The following is a 21,324-nucleotide window of genomic DNA, read 5'->3' as shown; positions in this document are numbered from 1 at the left end:
AAAGTTCATGAACCGGATAATTAGCAACTTGTTCATGAGAAATCACAGAACAAGGGAGTAACTTTTGTGCAGAGTGACAAACAAAAAAATCAGAATGAGAATCCACTCAGGGAGGAGTAGCAATTTTTGTGAATTGTAGAGAGACGGACGGACAACGGACGCCGCATGATGGCAATAGCTCATCGGCCTACAGACGGTGAGCTAATCATATTTTTATTCATTTAGTTACACTTAACATTGTTCAACAAAGACGTTAGTTCCCGTCATCACTTAAGGCAGCATGGTGGTGTAGTGGTTAGCACTGTTGCCTCACAGCAAGAAGGTTCTGGGTTCGAGCCCAGCGGCCGGCGGGGGCCTTTCTGTCTGGAGTTTGTATGTTCTCCCTGTGTCAGCGTGGGTTTCCTCCGGGTGTTCCAGTTTCCCCCACAGTTCAAAGTCATGCAGTTAGGTTAACGTGGGGCGGCCTTGGGCTGAAGTGCCCTTGAGCAAGATACTTAAAGGAACCTTTATTTTTAAATAAATTTCTGAGTGGATAGTACTGTATCTCTATCCTTGACTCTTGTATGCTGCATAAATGGGAATTTAAAAAAATATATATTTCTGAGAGTTAAAATCAACCGCAAAGTTGGCATTTGAGCTGCCCCGCTGAGCCAGCCAGCCCTGAGTGCGGGACATCCACTGCGGTAACCGGTTTTAAGACCGAGGCCTTTTACAGCTATAGGCCAAAGTCATATAAATAAAAATTTATGATGAAAGAAAGAAATACCGTTACTGACTTGCTCAACTAAGACTGATTTGACTTCATTGATTGTAGGTTGACTCTCATTAAAACAGGATAGGTGTTATAACTTATGCAACATACGTGTACATGCATGCATTTTCACTGATAAAACATAAAAGGCTAATTAAATAATCAGATGAACTGAGACAATCACATTCTGAAGCAAATTAAATAATCTTATACCGGTAACTTAAACACACAATACAAGTTACATGTATTAATCTAAATGCAGGTAAACAACTTTTTTTTTATCCAAATGAGAGCCAGAGCTCACCCGTCTGTGTTCCCGCTTCTTGAAGGCCGATCTTGTGGCCGATTGTTTTGAAACAATCTGACTTTCAGTTGTTCGTTCAGTTCTCCGTTCATTCGCTTCTTCCACATGACTCCATTACTGAGTACTCCGCCATTACTGCTCAGCTCAGGCAATTACTAAAACCTGGGACGGAACGGGATGTCACCAGTTTTAGCAACAACCGCAGGGAGGTCACTGCCTGAGCGATAGGTCACGTCCTGTTCCGTCCCGGGTTTTACCAACAACCCTCGGCTCACTCCAGGAAAACTGGTGCAACTAAACTCACTTTCCTTTTTAAAAAAATAAAATAAAAACTTTCCTTTTCTTGTAGTTTTATTTAAATTGTTGATACTGCACCCTCTTTCAACATGAGCTTATAGCCAACGCTCCTCAACAGATCAGAGGTTTCATACGAGTCTTCAGTAAAATGTGCAGAGTGGAGGAGAAACCATCTCATAGGCACCCAATGTGCCCATGATCTCGCAAAACGCGTCCAAATCTTTGCAGTTTGAACATTCTTGGGCCATGAATGCAACGTAAATCCACCTTCTGTCATGTTGCTGCACCAGCTAGCAAAACATCTACATGGCATGGCGATAAATTACAGTGGTGCTTGAAAGTTTGTGAACCCTTTAGAATTTTCTATATTTGTGCATAAATATGACCGAAAACGTCATCAGATTTTCACACAAGTCCTAAAAGTAGATAAAGAGAACCCAGTTAAACAAATGAGAAAAAATATTATACTTGGTCATTTATTTATTGAGGAAAATGATCCAATATTACATATCTGGGAGTGGCAAAAGTATGTGAACCTCTAGGATTAGCAGTTAATTTGAAGATGAAATTAGAGTCAGGTGTTTTCAATCAATGGGATGACAATCAGGTGTGAGTGGGCACCCTGTTTTATTTAAAGAACAGGGATCTATCAAAGTCTGATCTTCACAACACGTTTGTGGACGTGTATCATGGCACGAACAAAGGAGATTTCTGAGGACCTCAGAAAAAGCCTTGTTGATGCTCATCAGGCTGGAAAAGGTTACAAAACCATCTCTAAAGAGTTTGGACTCCACCAATCCACAGTCAGACAGATTGTGTACAAATGGAGGAAATTCAAGACCATTGTTACCCTCCCCAGGAGTGGTCTACCAACAAAGATCACTCCAAGAGCAAGGCGTGTAATAGTCGGCGAGGTCACAAAGGACCCCAGGGTAACTTCTAAGCAACTGAAGGCCTCTCTCACATTGGCTAATGTTAATGTTCATAAGTCCACCATCAGGAGAACACTGAACAACAATGGTGTGCATGGCAGGGTTGCAAGGAGAAAGCCACTGCTCTCCAAAAAGAGCATTGCTGCTCGTCTGCAGTTTGCTAAAGATCACGTGGACAAGCCAGAAGGCTATTGGAAAAATGTTCTGTGGACAGATGAGACCAAAATAGAACTCTTTGGTTTAAATGAGAAGTGTTATGTTTGGAGAAAGGAAAACACTGCATTCCATCATAAGAACCTTATCCCATCTGTGAAACATGGTGGTGGTAGTATCATGGTTTGGGCCTGTTTTGCTGCATCTGGGCCAGGACGGCTTGCCATGATTGATGGAACAATGAATTCTGAATTAAACCAACAAATTCTAAAGGAAAATGTCAGGACATCTGTCCATGAACTGAATCTCAAGAGAAGGTGGGTCATGCAGCAAGACAACGACCCTAAGCACACAAGTCGTTCTACCAAAGAATGGTTAAAGAAGAATAAAGTTAATGTTTTGGAATGGCCAAGTCAAAGTCCTGACCTTAATCCAATCGAAATGTTGTGGAAGGACCTGAAGCGAGCAGTTCATGTGAGGAAACCCACCAACATCCCAGAATTTAAGCTGTTCTGTACGGAGGAATGGGCTAAAATTCCTCCAAGCCGGTGTGCAGGACTGATCAACAGTTACCGCAAACATTTATGGCCCTTTTCCACTACCCTTTTTGAGCTCACTTCAGCTCGCTTCAGCTCACTTCAGCCCGACACGGCTCGCGTTTCGACTACCAAAAACCAGCACGACTCAGCTCGTTTCAGCCCTGCTTAGCCCCTAAAACTCGCACCGTTTTGGAGTGGGGCTGAAGCGAGCCAAACCGTGCCGACTGAGGTTGGGGGCGTGAGCAGACACTCCCCTGTGCACTGATTGGTGAGGAGGAGTGTCCTCACATGCCCACACACGCCCCGCGAGCGCGCTGGGATCTGTAAACACCGCAAACCCGGAAGAAGAAGAATTATGAATTACGAGAATTTCTGAAGCCTTATGCGCCTCGCCTCATCTATACGCTCTTGCCAGTATCTGTTGGCGTTGTCGGTGACAACAAGCCACAGCACCGAGACCAGCAACACTAACGACTCCATGTCCTCCATGTTTATTGTTTACTATTCGGGTCGTGAGACTACCGCTGAAAAGATCACTGAATCAGTGACATACAGAGCATCGTGGACGAGTTCGCGGAGCGCAAGGCTCGCCGTATGCCCTTCAAATAATGCGCGCAGTAGGCTATTGATGTTTTATTATGAGCCATGTACAGTATGTCGCCTAATGTTTTTTTTTGTTTCTGAGTTACATGTTCGTTTGAAGGACTTAATGTACAAAATAACATAGTTGCACCCCGGAGTGTTGAAATTGGTAAACACAGTGCATTCAGTGAGGTTTGCACCGCCCTCCTTTTATTTCTGACTCTTCCTGTCACCACTCTGAGCGCTCATTCGTATGCCCTTCAAATAATGTGCGCAGTATAGGCTATTGATGTTTTATTATGAGCCATGTACAGTATCCTAATGTTTTTTGTTTCTGAGTTACATGTTCGTTTGAAGGACTTGATGTACTAAATAACATAGTTGCACCCGGTAGTGTTGAAATTGGTAAACACCGCAGTTGCGGACATTTTGTAGCCTAAAATGATGTTATGATAAGCTTTAATAAAGGGCCCGGTCATTTGCCCCGCCCCCGGCCCGGCTCTGACTTGTTCCGCCACTGTCACTGATGTCACTGTTTGCGCTGCTTAACGGCATCACATGACGTCCACCCACTTTCGCTAACTCCACCCAATGTGTCCACCCACTTCCAGCCAGCACGGTTCAGCGCGGTTGTAGTCGAAATGCAACTCCAACAGCCCCGCTCAGCTCGACTCAGCTCGACTCGGCACGGCACGGCTCAGCCGCGTTGGTAGTGGAAAAGCGGCATTAGTTGCAGTTATTGCTGCAAAAGGGGGTCACACCAGATACTGAAAGCAGAGGTTCACATACTTTTGCCACTCACAGATATGTAATATTGGATCATTTTCCTCAATAAATAAATGGCCGAGTATAACATTTTTGTCTCATTTGTTTAACTGGGTTCCCTTTATCTACTTTTAGGACTCGTGTGAAAATCTGATGTTTTCGGTCATATTTATGCAGAAATATAGAAAATTCTAAAGGTTTCACAAACTTTCAAGCACCACTGTAGCTCAAAATGGAGGATCGGAGTTGCAGTGAGCTCGGTGTTTTAGTAGAGCAAAAATGGCGATAAGCCCGATAGACTTCCTGCTGTGATGTTACAGACATCAAGGTCATTCACTCAGACTGCTATCTATATGAATCACTTTAATCGTAAAAATTACTATATTAGATTTATTGTTAACGCTTAAAACTATTCCTATGCTATTCTTGAGGCCTCAAGGCATTTATAAACGAAAGTGAGGCCATGGCTCTGCGTATATGCTTTAATTCCTGACTGCTCCCTGAGTGCTGTAGTGTGGCTGCCCACTGCTCTGGGTGTGTGTGCACGTGTGTTCACCGCTTCAGATGGGTTAAATGCAGAGGATGAATCTCACTGTGTTTGAAGTGTGCATGTGACAAATAAAGGTTTCTTTTTCTTTGTTCTATAAACAGTATCAATTACCTCACCAGCCTCTCTTTTTTCTCTCTTGAAAGTAAGACAATACCACAAAGCCCTCTATCCAAAAGGTTTTTTGTTCCATGGTAGAAGACATTAAGTTACAGATTAAAGTTATAGACGGTTACAAAATGCTGACACTGAAGACTCCTTCCAAAAGTGCAAAAGAAACATCTCACCATGTCAACAATTTCATGTTTTTTGGTCCTTGTTTTAACAGTTCAAATGAGCCCATTAATATGTGTTCTGAATAATAATAAGCATTACTGTCAAAGATGTTGTTTTTGTTTTGTTACAAAATTAGGCAACAGTTTCTGACTAATCAGATTTGGAAACTCAAAAATACTGTTTCATGTTTTACTTGGCCACCAAGCGAAGGTGTCAAAACAAAGGTCTGTTTGGTTTATAAGGCATACTTTATGATGACACTCACCACCCAGAACTTGAGGAAATACTGGAACACAGTTGATGCAATGAAGACACAGTAGAGCATGGAGTAAGACAGAAAGAGAAGGAAGAACTTGTAGTTTGAGAAACCGACGCAGTTGTTCACCCTGAGTGAGGAGGAAAAATAAAATTTAAAAAAATTTAAAAATAGATTAAAAAAAAAAAATCAGACACACCCCATGAGTATGTATGCTGAAAATGTACTTGGGTTCCATTAAAGTGGATTATATAAAAGGAACAGTCAGTCATTTTACTCATCTAAACTCTATTGTATGTGTAGCAGATGTTTAACAGCGCATCCCAAAATGTAGTATTCAGCTTAGACACTAGCAATTTGCCAAAACTAACAAGTTCTGATTTATTAAAGAACAATTTAAAGTAGATATAATGTTGTGATACGTCCATAAAACAAGTTAGTTCCTGTTAATACTTACGTTATAGCAGCTATAAACAGTCATTACCTCACCAGCCCCCCATTTTTTTCTCTCTCATGAAGTTAATATGACAAAAAAAAAAAAAAAGGAGTTTGTCATGTTACTAAGACATCATAAGACCCATGTTCCCATGTCAGAAAACCATGAACATCTTCAGCACAAAACACTATACAATGCCGACACTGGAGACTCTTTCCAAAATTGCTAAATAAACATCTCACTGAAAACTTCACCATATCAACAATTACAGACTTTTTAAATTAATTAAATTTAACAAAATTAGAACAAGCACATTAATGTAAACCCTGCAGCTGAAACTACTGTCAGAGCTGCTGTTACAGATATTAAATCAACCTTTTCTGACCAATCAGAAATGAGAATCAAGCAGCACTAAATTTATTTAGAGCATTTTACAAAAATGTTTATCCAATTCAGAATTGAACAACTGCCCGTAGTTTTACATTACATGAGTTTTGAGGAGTTTTTTTTTTTTCCCGCAGTACAGGGAAATTTTTGTTTGTGATGATCACATATGCAGTCATGTGAAAAGAAATTACACCCTCCTTCAATTCCATGCTTTTATTTATTACAGCCTAAATAATAACTGTTTGGTCCTCACCAACTTCTACAAACAAATAACTTCAGATGACAACAAAAACAACAGATTTCAATTCAACATAATATGAAGTTATTTTTCACAAAAATTAAACCAACCTTCCCCCCCCCCCCCCAAAAAAAAAAAGTAAACCAAAATAAGCACACCTTTCCTTCTTTTGCAATCATTAAGACAGTAATTAACAGCCAGGTGTTACTAATGAAATGCACAAGATTAATCAATCATCACAAAGTGTGCAGACATCTATAAAAGCAGAATATTTGGCAGGTTGGTTTTCTGGAGCACTCAGGTGTGCGTCTACATTATGCCAAGAAGAAAAAATATCAGCTAAGACCTCAGAGAAGCAACTGTTACTGCTCATCAATCTGGGAAAGGTTACAAAGCTATCTCCAAACAATTTAAAATTCATTATTCTACAGTGAGAAGGATTGTTTAAAAATGGAAAGTCTTCAAGTCAGTTGCTAATCTTCCTAGGAATGTGCATCCCAACAAATTCAGGCTACATCCACACGACAACGAGATTTTTTTTTTTAAATATCGCGTCCACATGGGTAATGGATCAGTAAAATATCAGGTACATATGGCAACGCAACGCTTGCTGAAAACGATGCAATACACATGCCACACCTCTACGTGCGCTGTAAGACGGTCCCATCAGAGACACCAGAACAATAGAAGTAGGACGCATGCGCATAAACCCCTTCTTCTGTAGCATCAGCCACAAAGTTTTGATTATTAATCAGTAGCGTAAAATAGTATCTATTGTCTAAGACACTTATTTACATTTCACATTAAAACGTCTATGTAAATTAATACATAGAAAGCCTGGCCAGGCGCTGAACGTTCTTCTGCCTTCACTTTAAGAGAAATTCAGGGCGAGCATGAGCCTAGGTTCTTCCCTGTCGCTCACCCTGTCACTGTTACACGCACACACCTTCTCACTCCCTATCCTATGGATATAGTCCCTTTAAATCACGTGCTCGTTTTTTGAATGGAGACGCAGAAAGAGGAATGAACGGGGGTAGATGGAAGCCAGTACGCCAACATTCTGATATCCTCCAGAATTCTTTAATGGTCCGGAATAAATTGAAGGCTACACGTTGATGGATTACTTTGTTCTTCTACGCCCTTTTTGAGGAATGTATTGTCGGACTTAAACCAACATCTGAAGAGGTGAGATCGCTCCTTTTTTTTCCCTATTTTTGCTGGCAGGATTGTTTTTGTTTTTAGAAAGCGCACGGGCGGTGCGCAGTTTTGGTTATACTGCTTCCGCAGTGTTTGGACTAAAGACTCTGCCTTAAGGGCTATTCTCTCACTCTCACTTTGCACCATTACACAATATTCACAGTGAAAATATTTTGTAAGCGTGTTTCATGAACCAAGTTATAGGATTTGTTGACAACTCGCATCAAGTTCGTTACACTTCTACCCAAGCACTCACAATCATGTGGTTGTGACGTCATCGTAAACAAATCCGTTCTACTCATCCAGACAACTTCGCAACAGCGCCGTTGCCAGATTTTTCCACTCTGGAACCCGTTCTCAAAAGATTTTGTTTTGGGGCACCCAAAACGCCGGTGCCGTGTGGACGCCAGGCCAAAATGATAAACAATTTTATCAGATTCACCTGAATCCGTTGCCGTGTGGACAGGGCCGTGTGGACAATGTTAAACCGTTTAATGTTCAGAGACAAAGAAAAACCCAAGCGCGACATCATGTGACCTTCAGGCCTCCGTAAGCACATTACATTGTTAATGTTCATGAAAGCACAATCAGGAAAGAGACTGAACAAGTACGGATTTCATGGAAGAGTGGCTAGGAAAAAAGCTCCTTCTCTTCAAAAAGAATATGGAGCACGATTATGTTTACAAAATTGCATCTGAACAAACCACAAAATTTCTGGAACAGTATCTTTTAGAACAATGAGATCAAGGTGAAGTTGTTTGGTCATCATGCACAGTATCATGTTTGGCAAAACCCAAACACCACATACCAACTGTCAAGCCTGGGGGTATAGGGTTGATGATTTGGGCTTTGAGATACTGTGGCGGGATCTCAAGTGAGCTGTGCATAAATGAATGCCCTTAAACATAACTGAAGTACAATACAGTGCAAAAAAAAAAAGAGTGGAAAGCTAAACATTTCTATACATGGTTCTACAACCACAAATCAGAAAAAGTTGGGATGGTACTTTGAAATTGAAATTTTAAATGAAAACAATGATTTGTAAATAATATCTGACCTGTACTGTACTCAATACAACAGGACATTATTTGCTGTTTAAGCTCATTATTTTTTTTTTCCAAAATAAACATTTATTTAAATTTTGATTCTTGCAACATATTAAAAAAAGGCGGGACAATAAAGAATTTTCCACTTTGTAATGCTGCCCTTCCTTCTCACAACACTTAAAAGATATTTAGGGACTGATAACAGTAAAGTTAAAACACAGTAAAGTTTTAACCGGCATTTGTGGATGTAACTCTGTATTGTAGTGCTTGACAAAGGTTTGCCAAAGTAATCCTGAGCCCATGTGGTTATATCAGCCATACACAAATGACAGCTCTTGATTTAGTGCCGTCCAAAGGATCAGAAATCACAGGTGTTCAGCTTAGGCTTGTGCCCTTGGCCTTTACACACTGAAATTCCTCCAGATTCCTTGAATCGTTTAATGACATTATACACCACAGAGGGTGAAATATCCAAATTCCTTCCCAACTTTCTTTGAGGAACATTGTTTTTAAACATTTTAATAATTTTCTCATGCATTTGTTGACAAACTGGAGATCCTCAGTCCATCTTTGCCCCTCAAAGACCTAGCCACTCTTCCATGAAATCCGTACTTGTTCAGTCTCTTTCCTGATTGTGCTCTCATGAACATTAACAATGTAATGTACTTACGGAGGCCTGTAGGTCACATGATGTCACGCTTGGGTTTTTCTTTATGTCTCTGAACATTAAACTGGAGATCCTCAGTCCATCTTCGCCCCTCAAAGCCTTTCCTGGATACTGATTTTGTACCAAATCATGATTACAATCATCTGTTGACATTACCTGTTTCAAATCACATTATTATTTAATTGTTTTATCTCCTGACCAGCCCTAAATTACCCCCATCCTAACTTTTTTTTTGGAATGTGTCGCAGGCCTGAAACGCAGGAATGGATGGATTTTAACAAATGAAATGAAGTTGACCAGACAAAACATGAAATGTCTTGGGTTCATGCTGTCTGCAATGAAATACAAGTCAGAGTAAACTTAGAAATCACTGCTTTCTTTTTTATTTGCATTTTCCATACCGTCCCAACTTTTTCTGATTTGGGGTTGTACATGTTACTGAATTATAGAGTGTACTTAATTTTCCCCCACCTGGTTTCTCAATGTCGGTTTGCTTTTTGGGGGAAAAAATGGCTGCATATTGAAATCTGTTCCGTTTTAGGTTTTTCTTGACACCTGAAGTTATTTGTTACAATTGTTATTTTGGCCCAGGTAACTAAAAACATAGAACTGAAGGAAGCTGTACTTTCTTTTTCCCCATGATTATGTTATAGATGTGGTGGACAGAGATTAGATTGAAAAGCACAAAGGTATTCTTCTATTCTTTAACTTACCAGGGACAGTGATGATCCATTTTCAGGACACACCTACAACAAGAAAATTGAAATGCTGTAAATGTAAATGAAACAGAATCAAGATATCTGCTCTGATAAGCCAAAGCTTGTGTCTAACAAACACCTAATTATTGTAAGTCTTAAGTACGGCGATCCACTTTCAAGTCATTGAGATCAAATGGTACAAGACAGAAAGGGAAACTTACGTTTCACAAACCGAACAGTGGTGACAGCGGTCTGGCTTTATTAGTTGACAGTGATCACAGAACCTGATAGCTAAACAACAAATGAAGAGAAATCTGCCAGTGTCTGAAATGAGTCCCATGCTTCAGCATGTATTTACTGCCTTTTCATAAAGCAAACAGTATATACTGCTGTAACTAACAGAAATAGACTATTATGTGCAGGTGTACAGTAATGTACAGACTATTCAAGACAGTTTAATGGCAGAAAGAAAAGGACATCTACAAAAGACCCTTTTGCTTATCTAGTATTTGCTCATAGTATAAATGTATTGAAACTGACATACACATTTTTCTGTAGAGGTTTTCATACAGTGGTGCTTGAAATTTTGTGAACCCTTTGGAATTTTCTATATTTCTGCATAAACATGACCTAAAACAACATCAGATTGTTTTACCAACAGACACGAGTCCTAAAAGTAGATAAAGAGAACACAGTTAAACAAATGAGACAAAAATATTATACTTGGTCATTTATTTACTGAGGAAAATGATTCAATATTACATATCTGTGAGTGGCAAAAGTATGTGAACCTCTAGGATTAGCAGTTAATTTGAACGTGAAATTATAGTCAGGTGTTTTCAATCAATGGGATGACAATCAGGTTTGAGTGGGCACCGTTTTATTTAAAGAACAGGGATCAATCAAAGTCTGATCTTCACAACACATGCTTGTGGAAGTGTATCATGGCACGAACAAAGAAGATTTCTGAGGAAAAAAAGCGTTGTTGATGCTCATCAGGCTGCAAAAGGTTACAAAACCATCTCTAAACAGTTTGGACTCCACCAATCCACAGTCAGACAGATTGTGTACAAATGGAGGAAATTCAAGACCACTGTTACCCTCCCCAGGAGTGGTCGACCAACAAAGATCACTCCAAGAGCAAGGAGTGTAATAGTCAGCAAAGTCACAAAGGACCCCAAGGTAACTTCTAAGCAACTGAAGGCCTCTCTCACATTGGCTAATGTTAATGTTCATGAGTCCACCATCAGGAGAACACTGAACAACAATGGTGTGCATGGCAAGGAGAAAGCCACTGCTCTCCAAAGAGAACATTGCTGCTCGTCTGCAGTATGCGAACGATCACGTGGACAAGCCAGAAGGCTATTGGAAAAATGTTTTGTGGATGGATGAGACCAAAATAGAACTTTTTGGTTTAAATGAGAAGCATTATGCTTGGAGAAAGGAAAACACTGGATTCCAGCATAAAAACCTTATCCCATCTGTGAAACATGGTGGTGGTAGTATCATGGTTTGGGCCTGTTTTGCTGCATCTGGGCCAGGACGACTTGCCATCATTGATGGAACAATGAATTCTGAATTATGCCAGCGAATTCTAAAGGAAAATGTCAGGACATCTGTCCATGAACTGAATCTCAAGAGAAGGTGGGTCATGCAGCAAGACAATGACCTGAAGCACACAAGTCGTTCTACCAAAGAATGGTTAAAGAAGAATAAAGTTAATGTTTTGGAATGGCCAAATCAAAGCCCTGACCTTAATCCAATCGAAATGTTGTGGAAGGACCTGAAGCAAGCAGTTCATGTGAGGAAACCCACCAACATCCCAGAGTTGAAGTTGTTCTGTGCAGAGGAGTGGGCTAAAATTCCTCCAAACAGGTGTGCAGGACTGATCAACAGTTACCGGAAACGTTTAGTTGCAGTTATTGCTGCACAAGGGGGTCACACCAGATAATGAAAGCAAAGGTTCACATACTTTTGCCATTCACATATATGTAATATTGGATCATTTTCCTCAATAAATAAATGACCAAATATAATATTTTTGTCTCATTTGTTTAACTGGGTTCTTTTTATCTACTTTTAGGACTTGTGTGAAAACTTGATGTTGTTTTAGGTCATATTTATGCAGAAATATAGAAAATTCTAAAGGGTTCACATACTTTCAAGCACCACTGTAAACAACCATTTAAGCACTTTGACAAAAGACAATTTAAGGATGTCTACCTCCTGACTGAGCTCGTGTGAAGATGGGGAGCTTCTTAGCTATGTCGATCAAGATCTGTTTCTGAACATCCGGCCTCTCCTCCATCTCATACCTCTCTTTGTCTCTGTAGGAGAGGTGGAACTGTCACAAAAGAAGAGTACACAGATATTGAACATGCTAAAGGCCCTTTTGGTAAACTAAGTGAATCGTACAAAACAAACATGTCTACAATGGCAACCTTTTTCGACGGTGTGGCGGCTGGAGTGAAGATAGCCTTCCAGTATGTCCAACAAAACATCACAAAGCATACGTGGAAGATCAAAAGGTAAGCAGCTGCAGAGGAACCCAGATCAAATTTCATCAGAGGGGAACCGTCAGGGCCTTCAAAGAAGGCCCAAACATATCAGCATTTCAAATGTTATATTTAATTTCTTTCATAATTTCATAATGATTATTCTCCTCATTTGACCTCATTTTCTATCAAATTTGCTTCAGAAATGAAAAGGATTACTGTCCTGAAAACATTAAAATAGAGTTATCCTATGAGATGTTTTTTGTTTGTTGTCTCTAGGCTGAGAAGAGTTTAGAGCTAGCTCACTCATTGGTTAGGACTTCATTGCCATGACAGAAAGCCATGGCAGTGTATGTTTATGTACAAAGTGACAGATGAATTAACCAATCAGATTTTGTTTTATAGTGCAAGGGACCAAAAACGTATCGCCCTCAGCCTGCTCGAAGGCCAACGTGAGCTTAACCGCGAGTTGGTGGCATTAGCGCAGCCATGAAGTAACCTTCCAACTGGTGTAGTGCTCATCAGTAGTGTTAGTGAATTCTTATAAAGCAGTCAAGCCAGTGCTATCGAGAGCAAGTAGCACAGGCTAACGACCGAGAAATTAAGATTTCTATCTCCAGACTCTTCTTCCACATAAATGTAACAGTGTCATAATCAAGTCAAGTTTATTGTCAAATATGCTATACATACAGCACAGATGAAATTTCAGTCCTCTCTGACCCACGGTGCAAACAGGCAATGCAATAAATAAAAATAGAATAACTGAAACAATATAAACAGTATAAACACTAGATAAGAAATAGACAAAAGGACATAAAGTAAACAGTCAAGGGCACTTGAGATATAGCAGGTAAACATGAAATAAGCAGTATAAACAATAAACTAATAGCTGTTAAGGTGAGGTAGTGCAGAATAGTGCAAATGAGCGAGGTAAAGTGAAATGTGCAGTCCCTGAGTTCCTAAGTTTAGTGTGTGAATGAATGTTGAGAGTATGTGTGTGTGTTGGGCCCCCCCCAACACACACACACACTGTGTGTGTCACATACTAGGTGACATGATGTCAGATGCTGAAGGGGGGGCAGGGGGGTGTGCAGGCAGAATCTGTGGCAGAGGGGGGAGGAGGGGCAGAACAGGGAGGGAGTTGAGCCTCCTGACCGCCTGGTGTCCTTGAGCCTGCTGGTTTTGGCCCGGAGACTCCGCAGTCTCCTCCCCAACGCCAGCAGGCTGAAGAGGCTGTGAGATGGGTGGGTGGGGTCACCTGCAATCCTGATGGCTTTGCGGGTGAGGCGGGAGTTATAGATATCCATAAGAGAAGGGAGAGAGACATCAATGATCCTCTTAGCTGCTCTCACGATGCGCTGCAGAGTCTTGCAGCAGGACACGGTGCAGGCGCCGTACCATATGGTGATGCAGCTGGTCAGGATGTTCTCGATGGTGCCTCTGTAGAATGTGTGCATGATGGGGGCCGGGGCTCTTGCTCTCCTCAGTTTGCAGAGGAAATACAGACGCTGTTGGTCTTTTTTGGCCAGTGATGCAGTGTTGTTGCTCCAGGACAGGTCTTCAGAGATGTTTACACTCAGAAACTTGGTGCTGCTCACCTTCTCCACTGCAGCACCATCGATAGTTCGTGGAGCATGCTGGGTGTGCACTGTCCTGAAGTCCACAACAATCTCCTTCGTCTTCTCCACGTTCAGACGGAGATTGTTGTCCTTGCACCACATGGCCAAGCGGCTCACCTCACTCCTGCAGATTGTCTCATAGCCATTGTTGATGAGACCCACCACAGTCGTGTCGTCCGCAAACTTATATAACTTATAAAAAAAATAATTTCATATGAATAAAGTTTTGGTTTTTTTGTGAACTTCCCAAAATCCCTCTACTGTAAAATATGTTAATTTTTTGGGTTCCATTAATGGTCCCACTATTGTTTCTGATGGGGCATTAATTTGTGTAATACACCTGTGGACATTATCATACTTGAGGATTTCTAGAAAGGGGTAAGCTGGCTTAGTGCATGGACAATATTCATTAATACAGTATACATTTTATTTTTTTCCAAGAATGTTTTGACACACATCCACTGTTTGTATTGGATCAAGTATGTAAATTGGCGTCGTAAAATTCCATGTGAAAAGTCGAATGTTTATCTGAGTAGCCATTTGGCTGGGTAACTGGTGTAATATGTTGTAGGGATACCAGAATTCTTTCCCGTCTCCATGTGTTGATAGCCTGGTCATTCATTGTTTTCCAGGTATGTTTGCCTGATTACGTTAAGAAAACTCTTAAGATCGGTCAAATAATTTTATTCATTACTGTATGGTTTATTTCATCTACTGAACATTGCAAACTACACTGTGCGATCAATATTAAGTGCACAACTATCATAGTCCGTTTTATCTCACATAACAAGCATTACAGTAATGTAATGCTTAGTAATGCAGCCAGCCTACTGAATAGTATGTACAATTTTTTTTTTTAATCGTACTTGGGATGTCTGGAAAGGGGATGCCAGAATTCTTTCCACTGTCTCCATGTGTTGATAATCCTGTCATTGACTGTTTTCCAGAATAAATGCTGATAGATCAACTCTTCACCTCTGCATCATCTATTAGCCACACAGAGACTTTTAGTTATTATTAGAGTAACTGACTGGTTATAGTCGGTTACACACACTCGCCACAGTATTTTTCACTCAGACTTAAGTATTCATTTCCCCATGTAATTTACTTAGTTACTTTTAAAATCAACATTGACAACTATACACAACAGAGCAACCTGGCTGCCTGCCACTAATCCCTCGCAAAATCCTTTGCCCGGTTGCTTTTTTTTTTTGGTGTGTCTGGCTAAGTTTTAGCTGAGCTGAAGTCCTAGCTCTAATAGTAACAGTTCATCACTGCATTTCATCATTATGCTGATGTTCTGAATCTGATAATTATACTCATGGAGCTCAGACCTACATGAGTGCAATATTTGTGGTCATTTCTGGACTCAGGACTAGGTCAAAGATGAGAAATACACTGACTGAAAGAGAGAACTGGAAGAGCTTGACTAATTTAACAGGTTCAGGGACTTACCCTTCTCCAGTGCATTGTGGAGAGTAACTGCAACACAAATAAGGACTCAAATCAATCAGCCTTGCTTAATAATAAGTTAGGACAGTAAGTTATGAATATAGAAAAGAATGAGATGTTTTGTTTGTATGCTGTTTGTTCATAATGTATTATCTCGCCCATTCATCTGATTTATCTGCGAAAACTAATGCAGTTGTATATAACGTTAGCTAAGATGACTTGGAATAAAAACATAGCAAATACTATAATTTAAACAGAATTAAATTTGTTCTGTGACCCATTTGTTTTCTGATGATTATTTACCTGAATGATTAAACCGAGGTCGAAAATCACTTCTTTACTGTAAATGTCAACACAGCTACAGAGGACCGAGAACGATATCAAGCTAGCCGAGATTAGCTCGCTAAATTAGACATAAACAACAACAACAATACTTACAAAAACAAAGTTCAAATACGTAGGCATAATAAGACCAGAGGACCACGGCTGAAATAATGATAACGGGTATCCAGGAAAATATTCTTTGACAGCATCTTAACCCTCCCGACAGAGCCATAGTCAAACCAATATGGCAATCATGTTCTCTGGGATCTACAGCTAATCCTCGCCTTTGGCACCGGAAGCAGTTCTGCGCTCCGTTGATTGAGTCTGTGGTGAACACACAGAGAAGTTTTATTATTACAGTCAGTCCAGAGAGCAGAAAGGCTAAGGCTTTCGAAAAAGTAAATCAAAGACTATAAACATAACGGCGTCCATACGCTACACTTACTCTCTCAGAAAACAAAGTACATCAATAATTGTCCATTTAGGGTACAACAGCTTGTCACTTGGGTAGTACCCTCTATGGCACTTATTGGTACCATTTATACACTGGTCAGAATCAAGTGTATTGCCCAGTCCGTTCTCACATACAGTGTGGGAAATAAGGAATTTTAAGCAGACTGTCAGAGGACAGACAAATCTGGAATGTCTGTCCATCCAAATTTCAGCCTGTCTGAATGACTGGCCAAAGGCCCGGAACAATGCGACCGGGGGTCTAGGGCCTGCCTTAGGGCCCTGGAAGCTGAAGGGCTTTAGATGCCTGGAGATGGCTGCTCAGCTATTTCCAGGCACATTTTTGTGATCTTCAAAGACCAAATTACACTAATTGCACTACAAACGGAATATCATTGACAAGAAAATGTCAGAAGATTCATGAAAAACATGCTTAAAGATATACCCAAGAAAACAGTAGTACACACAGGTCAGTTCCATGTCTAGAAAAAAGTATGGTGTGTGTGTGTGTAAGGATGTTCCAGTTGGTTACAACTTACTGGTACTATACATAGGTGGGTCATTCCACGTCAATTCAACTGGGGCCCGCGCACTTAGGTCTCAAAAAATTCTGAAAAAAATCACCAGATGTACCCATGTTACCTAGGAGAAACACTGTAAGTTTATTTGAATGTAAGATGCATACTTTCCATGTTACAGCCAGTTTTACTGGGGGAGGGGGGTGTCAATTTTGTTCAGACTCTTTTTTTCGTCAAAGTTCACAAGCCCATAGCTCAAGAACTAAACCATGTAGGAGGCTCAAATTTTGCATGCTGGTAAATAGGAATAGTATGTAGCAAAACTGGGCGGCACGGTGGTGTAGTGGTTAGCGCTGTCACCTCACAGCAAGAAGGTCTGGGTTCGAGCCCCGTGGCCGGCGAGGGCCTTTCTGTGCGGAGTTTGCATGTTCTCCCTGTGTCCGCGTGGGTTTCCTCCAGGTGCTCCGGTTTCCCCCAAAGACATGCAGGTTAGGTTAACTGGTGACTCTAAATTGACTGTAGGTGTGAGTGTGAATGGTTGTCTGTGTCTATGTGTCAGCCCTGTGATGACCTGGCGACTTGTCCAGGGTGTACCCCGCCTTTCGCCCGTAGTCAGCTGGGATAGGCTCCAGCTTGCCTGCGACCCTGTAGAAGGATAAAGCGGCTAGAGATAATGAGATGAGATGAGATGTAGCAAAACTGTCATTTTGGGTCTGGATGATCCTGCATGGTCATAGCACTCCCTCAAAGATGATCAAAATTTTATTGGAGTTTTTGGCTGTGCTCTGTTTAGGCCTTCAGAAGACATATTTTTACCCAACATAGGCTCTTGATTTTTTTACCTTATTGAGATAAGTAGAAACACTCTCAAAAAAAGCAATAAACAGAAAGGAAACTCTATCAGTGTTTGAACAGAAGACCTCACAAGTCTGACAAATCATTTTGGATGTCATTTTCAGAGCACCGTAACACCTTGTGGGAATGTGCGCAGATTTTTTAAATATTTTTTTCTTTATTCTCCATGATCCCTTCTTTTTAAAAACACCAATTTGGCTTGTCTTACTCGAATCTTTCTTTTTTATTTTCCACCCTGAACATGGGCAAAATGCACCATTGAGAGCAATATGTTTTCTATAACATTAATGTAAAGCAGGGGTCACCAAACTTTTTTCTCTGGGGGCCACATTGTCGTTCCTGACTGTGATGGGGGCCGGGGTCGGGTCAGCTATATCACATAGAATTGTATAACCCAGACAAATATGACCACCAGCAGGCCTCATTGTGTAGTAGAGATTACTAGCCTGGCACGGCCATCCCCACTACTATATCCACACTACTATATCAACACTTGATTCCTGGCACATATTTGTTTATCTTTACTAGTGGTTTGCAAAAGTAGTAATCAAGTCTTCACACTTTGTTTTAATTTGAAATACCACTGATATTCCATTTATTTATTTTCTAATAAAAATAATATCAAAGCTGTCAAGGTAAGAAACATCTGCCTAGTTGAGGTGATTGACACTTTGCAAAGGTGAGTGGAAAATTATAAATTGTAGGTAGGCCTGTTGATATTATTAATAATATTAATAATAATTGTATGCAGCACTTAATAAAGGTCAAATAAATAGGCCTATAAAATAAATACATTTTAAAAAACAGTGAAATTATAATAATATGAGCAATAGATCAATAGATCACAGCAGTTGTGCTGTGTCCTGCACGTCATTGCTCTCATCCATGGCCAAAGCAAAAAACTCGAATTCTGACTCTCTCTCATTCAGCTGGTCATACACGTTGTCCCCCTAATCTTCGGTTCGCCTGGTCATAGTAGGGGCGGAAAGACTCGCCGCGTTGAGCGCATCCTTCTTGTCGGGACACACCTCCTCGGCCACAACAAGCATGCATACTTTAACAAAGTCCCCATCAGTAAACGGCTTTCCATGGGTAGCTAGTAGGTGAGCTACCTTATAGCTAGCTCGGACAGCAGCCTGGTTGATCTGGGTTTGGTGAAGGAATACATTCTGTTGTGCAGCCAGTCCGCATTTCATCCTCCGAATCCTGTCTTCTCTTGTTTGCCCTCGCAAACTAGCATACTCTTTGTGGCATAGTTCGAATTATGTGGGAGCCAATGGGAGCTGAGCTCCCATTCCCTCAGGCTCCCATGAAAGAAGCAAACTTAATTTTCTGTGCAAGTCTCTCAAATACGTCATATATCACCATAATAAGCTTGAATAGCCTATATCACCATATAAATATAAATAAAACTCATTTCATTTCCGATCACCATGCAGCCATAACTTTGTATTGAACGTGTTATTAAACCGCAACATGTACGGCTGTGGCGGCACGGTGGTGTAGTGGTTAGCGCTGTCGCCTCACAGCAAGAAGGTCCTGGGTTCGAGCCCCGGGGCCGGCGAGGGCCTTTCTGTGCGGAGTTTGCATGTTCTCCCCGTGTCCGCGTGGGTTTCCTCCGGGTGCTCCGGTTTCCCCCACAGTCCAAAGACATGCAGGTTAGGTTAACTGGTGACTCTAAATTGACCGTAGGTGTGAATGTGAGTGTGAATGGTTGTCTGTGTCTATGTGTCAGCCCTGTGATGACCTGGCGACTTGTCCAGGGTGTACCCCGCCTTTCGCCCGTAGTCAGCTGGGATAGGCTCCAGCTTGCCTGCGACCCTGTAGAAGGATAAAGCGGCTAGAGATAATGAGATGAAAATTGATATTTAGTTATAAAATGAACTATTCATATTTTCCGAATTTTCGTCATATGCTCGCGATCAAGCAGTGACAGGCAGCGCATGCGCAAAGAACTGTCAGTGTTCAGGACAGCAAAATGGCTAGCGGTAAGCGAAAAGCTGACAGAGTGCAGAGTTTTTTTTTTTTAAAGATATTTTTTTGGGCTTTTTGCACCTTTATTGGATAGGACAGTGTAGAGACAGGAAATGAGCGGGAGAGAGACAGGAAGGGATCGGGAAATGACCTCGGGCCGGAATCGAACCCGGGTCGCCCGCATTCATGGTATGGCGCCTTAACCACCTGAGCCACGACGCCCCCTGAGTGCAGAGTTTTTAAAGAACAGTGGACCACCGATTATTTTTTCGTTCAGCGTAAGGACCGTGCAGTTTGTCTTGTATGTAAAGAAAGTGTGCCGGTTTTCAAAGAATATAATCTGCGTCGTCACTATGAAACCCGCCACAAAGCAGGGTTCGAATTATAAATTTGACCCTATGGGGGTCTCTATTTAAAAAAAAAAAAAGCAATGCATACTCACTCTCCTGGACCAGCGCACTTTTGCGCACTGCAGTGCACAGCTTTCACACACAGGCGCGCGCATGCACGCACGCACGCACGCACACACACACGGTGTTGCATATATATACATATACACAATATATATATATAATTTGTTTAACTATATATATATATATATAGTTAAACAAATTATATATATATATTGTGTATATATATAATTATATATATTGTTAAACAAAGGAAGATCGTTGTGAGCTAGAGGACAAGTCTTCTTCGGACTTAACTTCACATTCGATTTCGCAGGCTGCAAATTTCAGTTTGCGCGCATAGTGGTGTGGTGGTGAAGTACAGCCGTACATCTCATCTCATCTCATTATCTCTAGCCGCTTTATCCTTCTACAGGGTCGCAGGCAAGCTGGAGCCTATCCCAGCTGACTACGGGCGAAAGGCGGGGTACACCCTGGACAAGTCGCCAGGTCATCACAGGGCTGACACATAGACACAGACAACCATTCACACTCACATTCACACCTACGGTCAATTTAGAGTCACCAGTTAACCTAACCTGCATGTCTTTGGACTGTGGGGGAAACCGGAGCACCCGGAGGAAACCCACGCGGACACGGGGAGAACATGCAAACTCCGCACAGAAAGGCCCTCGCCGGCCCCGGGGCTCGAACCCAGGACCTTCTTGCTGTGAGGCGACAGCGCTAACCACTACACCACCGTGCCGCCACAGCCGTACATGTTGCGGTTTAATAACACGTTCAATACAAAGTTATGGCTGCATGGTGATCGGAAATGAAATGAGTTTTATTTATATTTATATGGTGATATAGGCTATTCAAGCTTATTATGGTGATATATGACGTATTTGAGAGACTTGCACAGAAAATTAAGTTTGCTTCTTTCATGGGAGCCTGAGGGAATGGGAGCTCAGCTCCCATTGGCTCCCACATAATTCGAACTATGCCACAAAGAGTATGCTAGTTTGTGAGGGCAAACAAGAGAAGACAGGATTCGGAGGATGAAATGCGGACTGGCTGCACAACAGAATGTATTCCTTCACCAAACCCAGATCAACCAGGCTGCTGTCCGAGCTAGCTATAAGGTAGCTCACCTACTAGCTACCCATGGAAAGCC

The 21,324-nt window shown here is 41.3% G+C and overlaps 1 protein-coding gene across 6 annotated transcripts in view; it reads right to left on the bottom strand.

The window, feature by feature from the left end:
• Positions 1 to 20,283, bottom strand: part of zdhhc15b (zinc finger DHHC-type palmitoyltransferase 15b) — a 33,248-nt gene extending 12,965 nt beyond the window's left edge. Inside the window, exons 1-9 of one of the 6 annotated variants that reach the window (XM_060927508.1) lie at positions 20,201 to 20,283; positions 16,951 to 17,021; positions 16,076 to 16,285; positions 15,641 to 15,667; positions 12,513 to 12,607; positions 12,295 to 12,415; positions 10,293 to 10,362; positions 10,087 to 10,119; positions 5,412 to 5,532 (exon numbers count right to left, since the gene is read on the bottom strand). In XM_060927508.1, coding sequence (XP_060783491.1) covers positions 5,412 to 5,532; positions 10,087 to 10,119; positions 10,293 to 10,362; positions 12,295 to 12,415; positions 12,513 to 12,607; positions 15,641 to 15,667; positions 16,076 to 16,285; positions 16,951 to 16,963 — 690 coding nt within the window. In that variant the 5' untranslated portion in view covers positions 16,964 to 17,021; positions 20,201 to 20,283. Of the gene's footprint in view, positions 1 to 5,411; positions 5,533 to 10,086; positions 10,120 to 10,292; positions 10,363 to 12,294; positions 12,416 to 12,512; positions 12,608 to 15,051; positions 15,668 to 15,940; positions 16,041 to 16,075; positions 16,286 to 16,950; positions 17,022 to 20,200 lie in introns of those variants that run through there. The other 5 variants (XM_060927512.1, XM_060927510.1, XM_060927511.1 and 2 more) reach the window with 5 other exon arrangements.
• Between the last annotated feature and the right edge of the window lie 1,041 nt (positions 20,284 to 21,324).

Source organism: Neoarius graeffei, chromosome 8 (genome assembly GCF_027579695.1).
Source record: "Neoarius graeffei isolate fNeoGra1 chromosome 8, fNeoGra1.pri, whole genome shotgun sequence".
NCBI lineage: Eukaryota > Metazoa > Chordata > Actinopteri > Siluriformes > Ariidae > Neoarius > Neoarius graeffei.
Note: the sequence above shows the minus strand (reverse complement) of the source record. Positions and strands in the feature narration are given on the sequence as shown.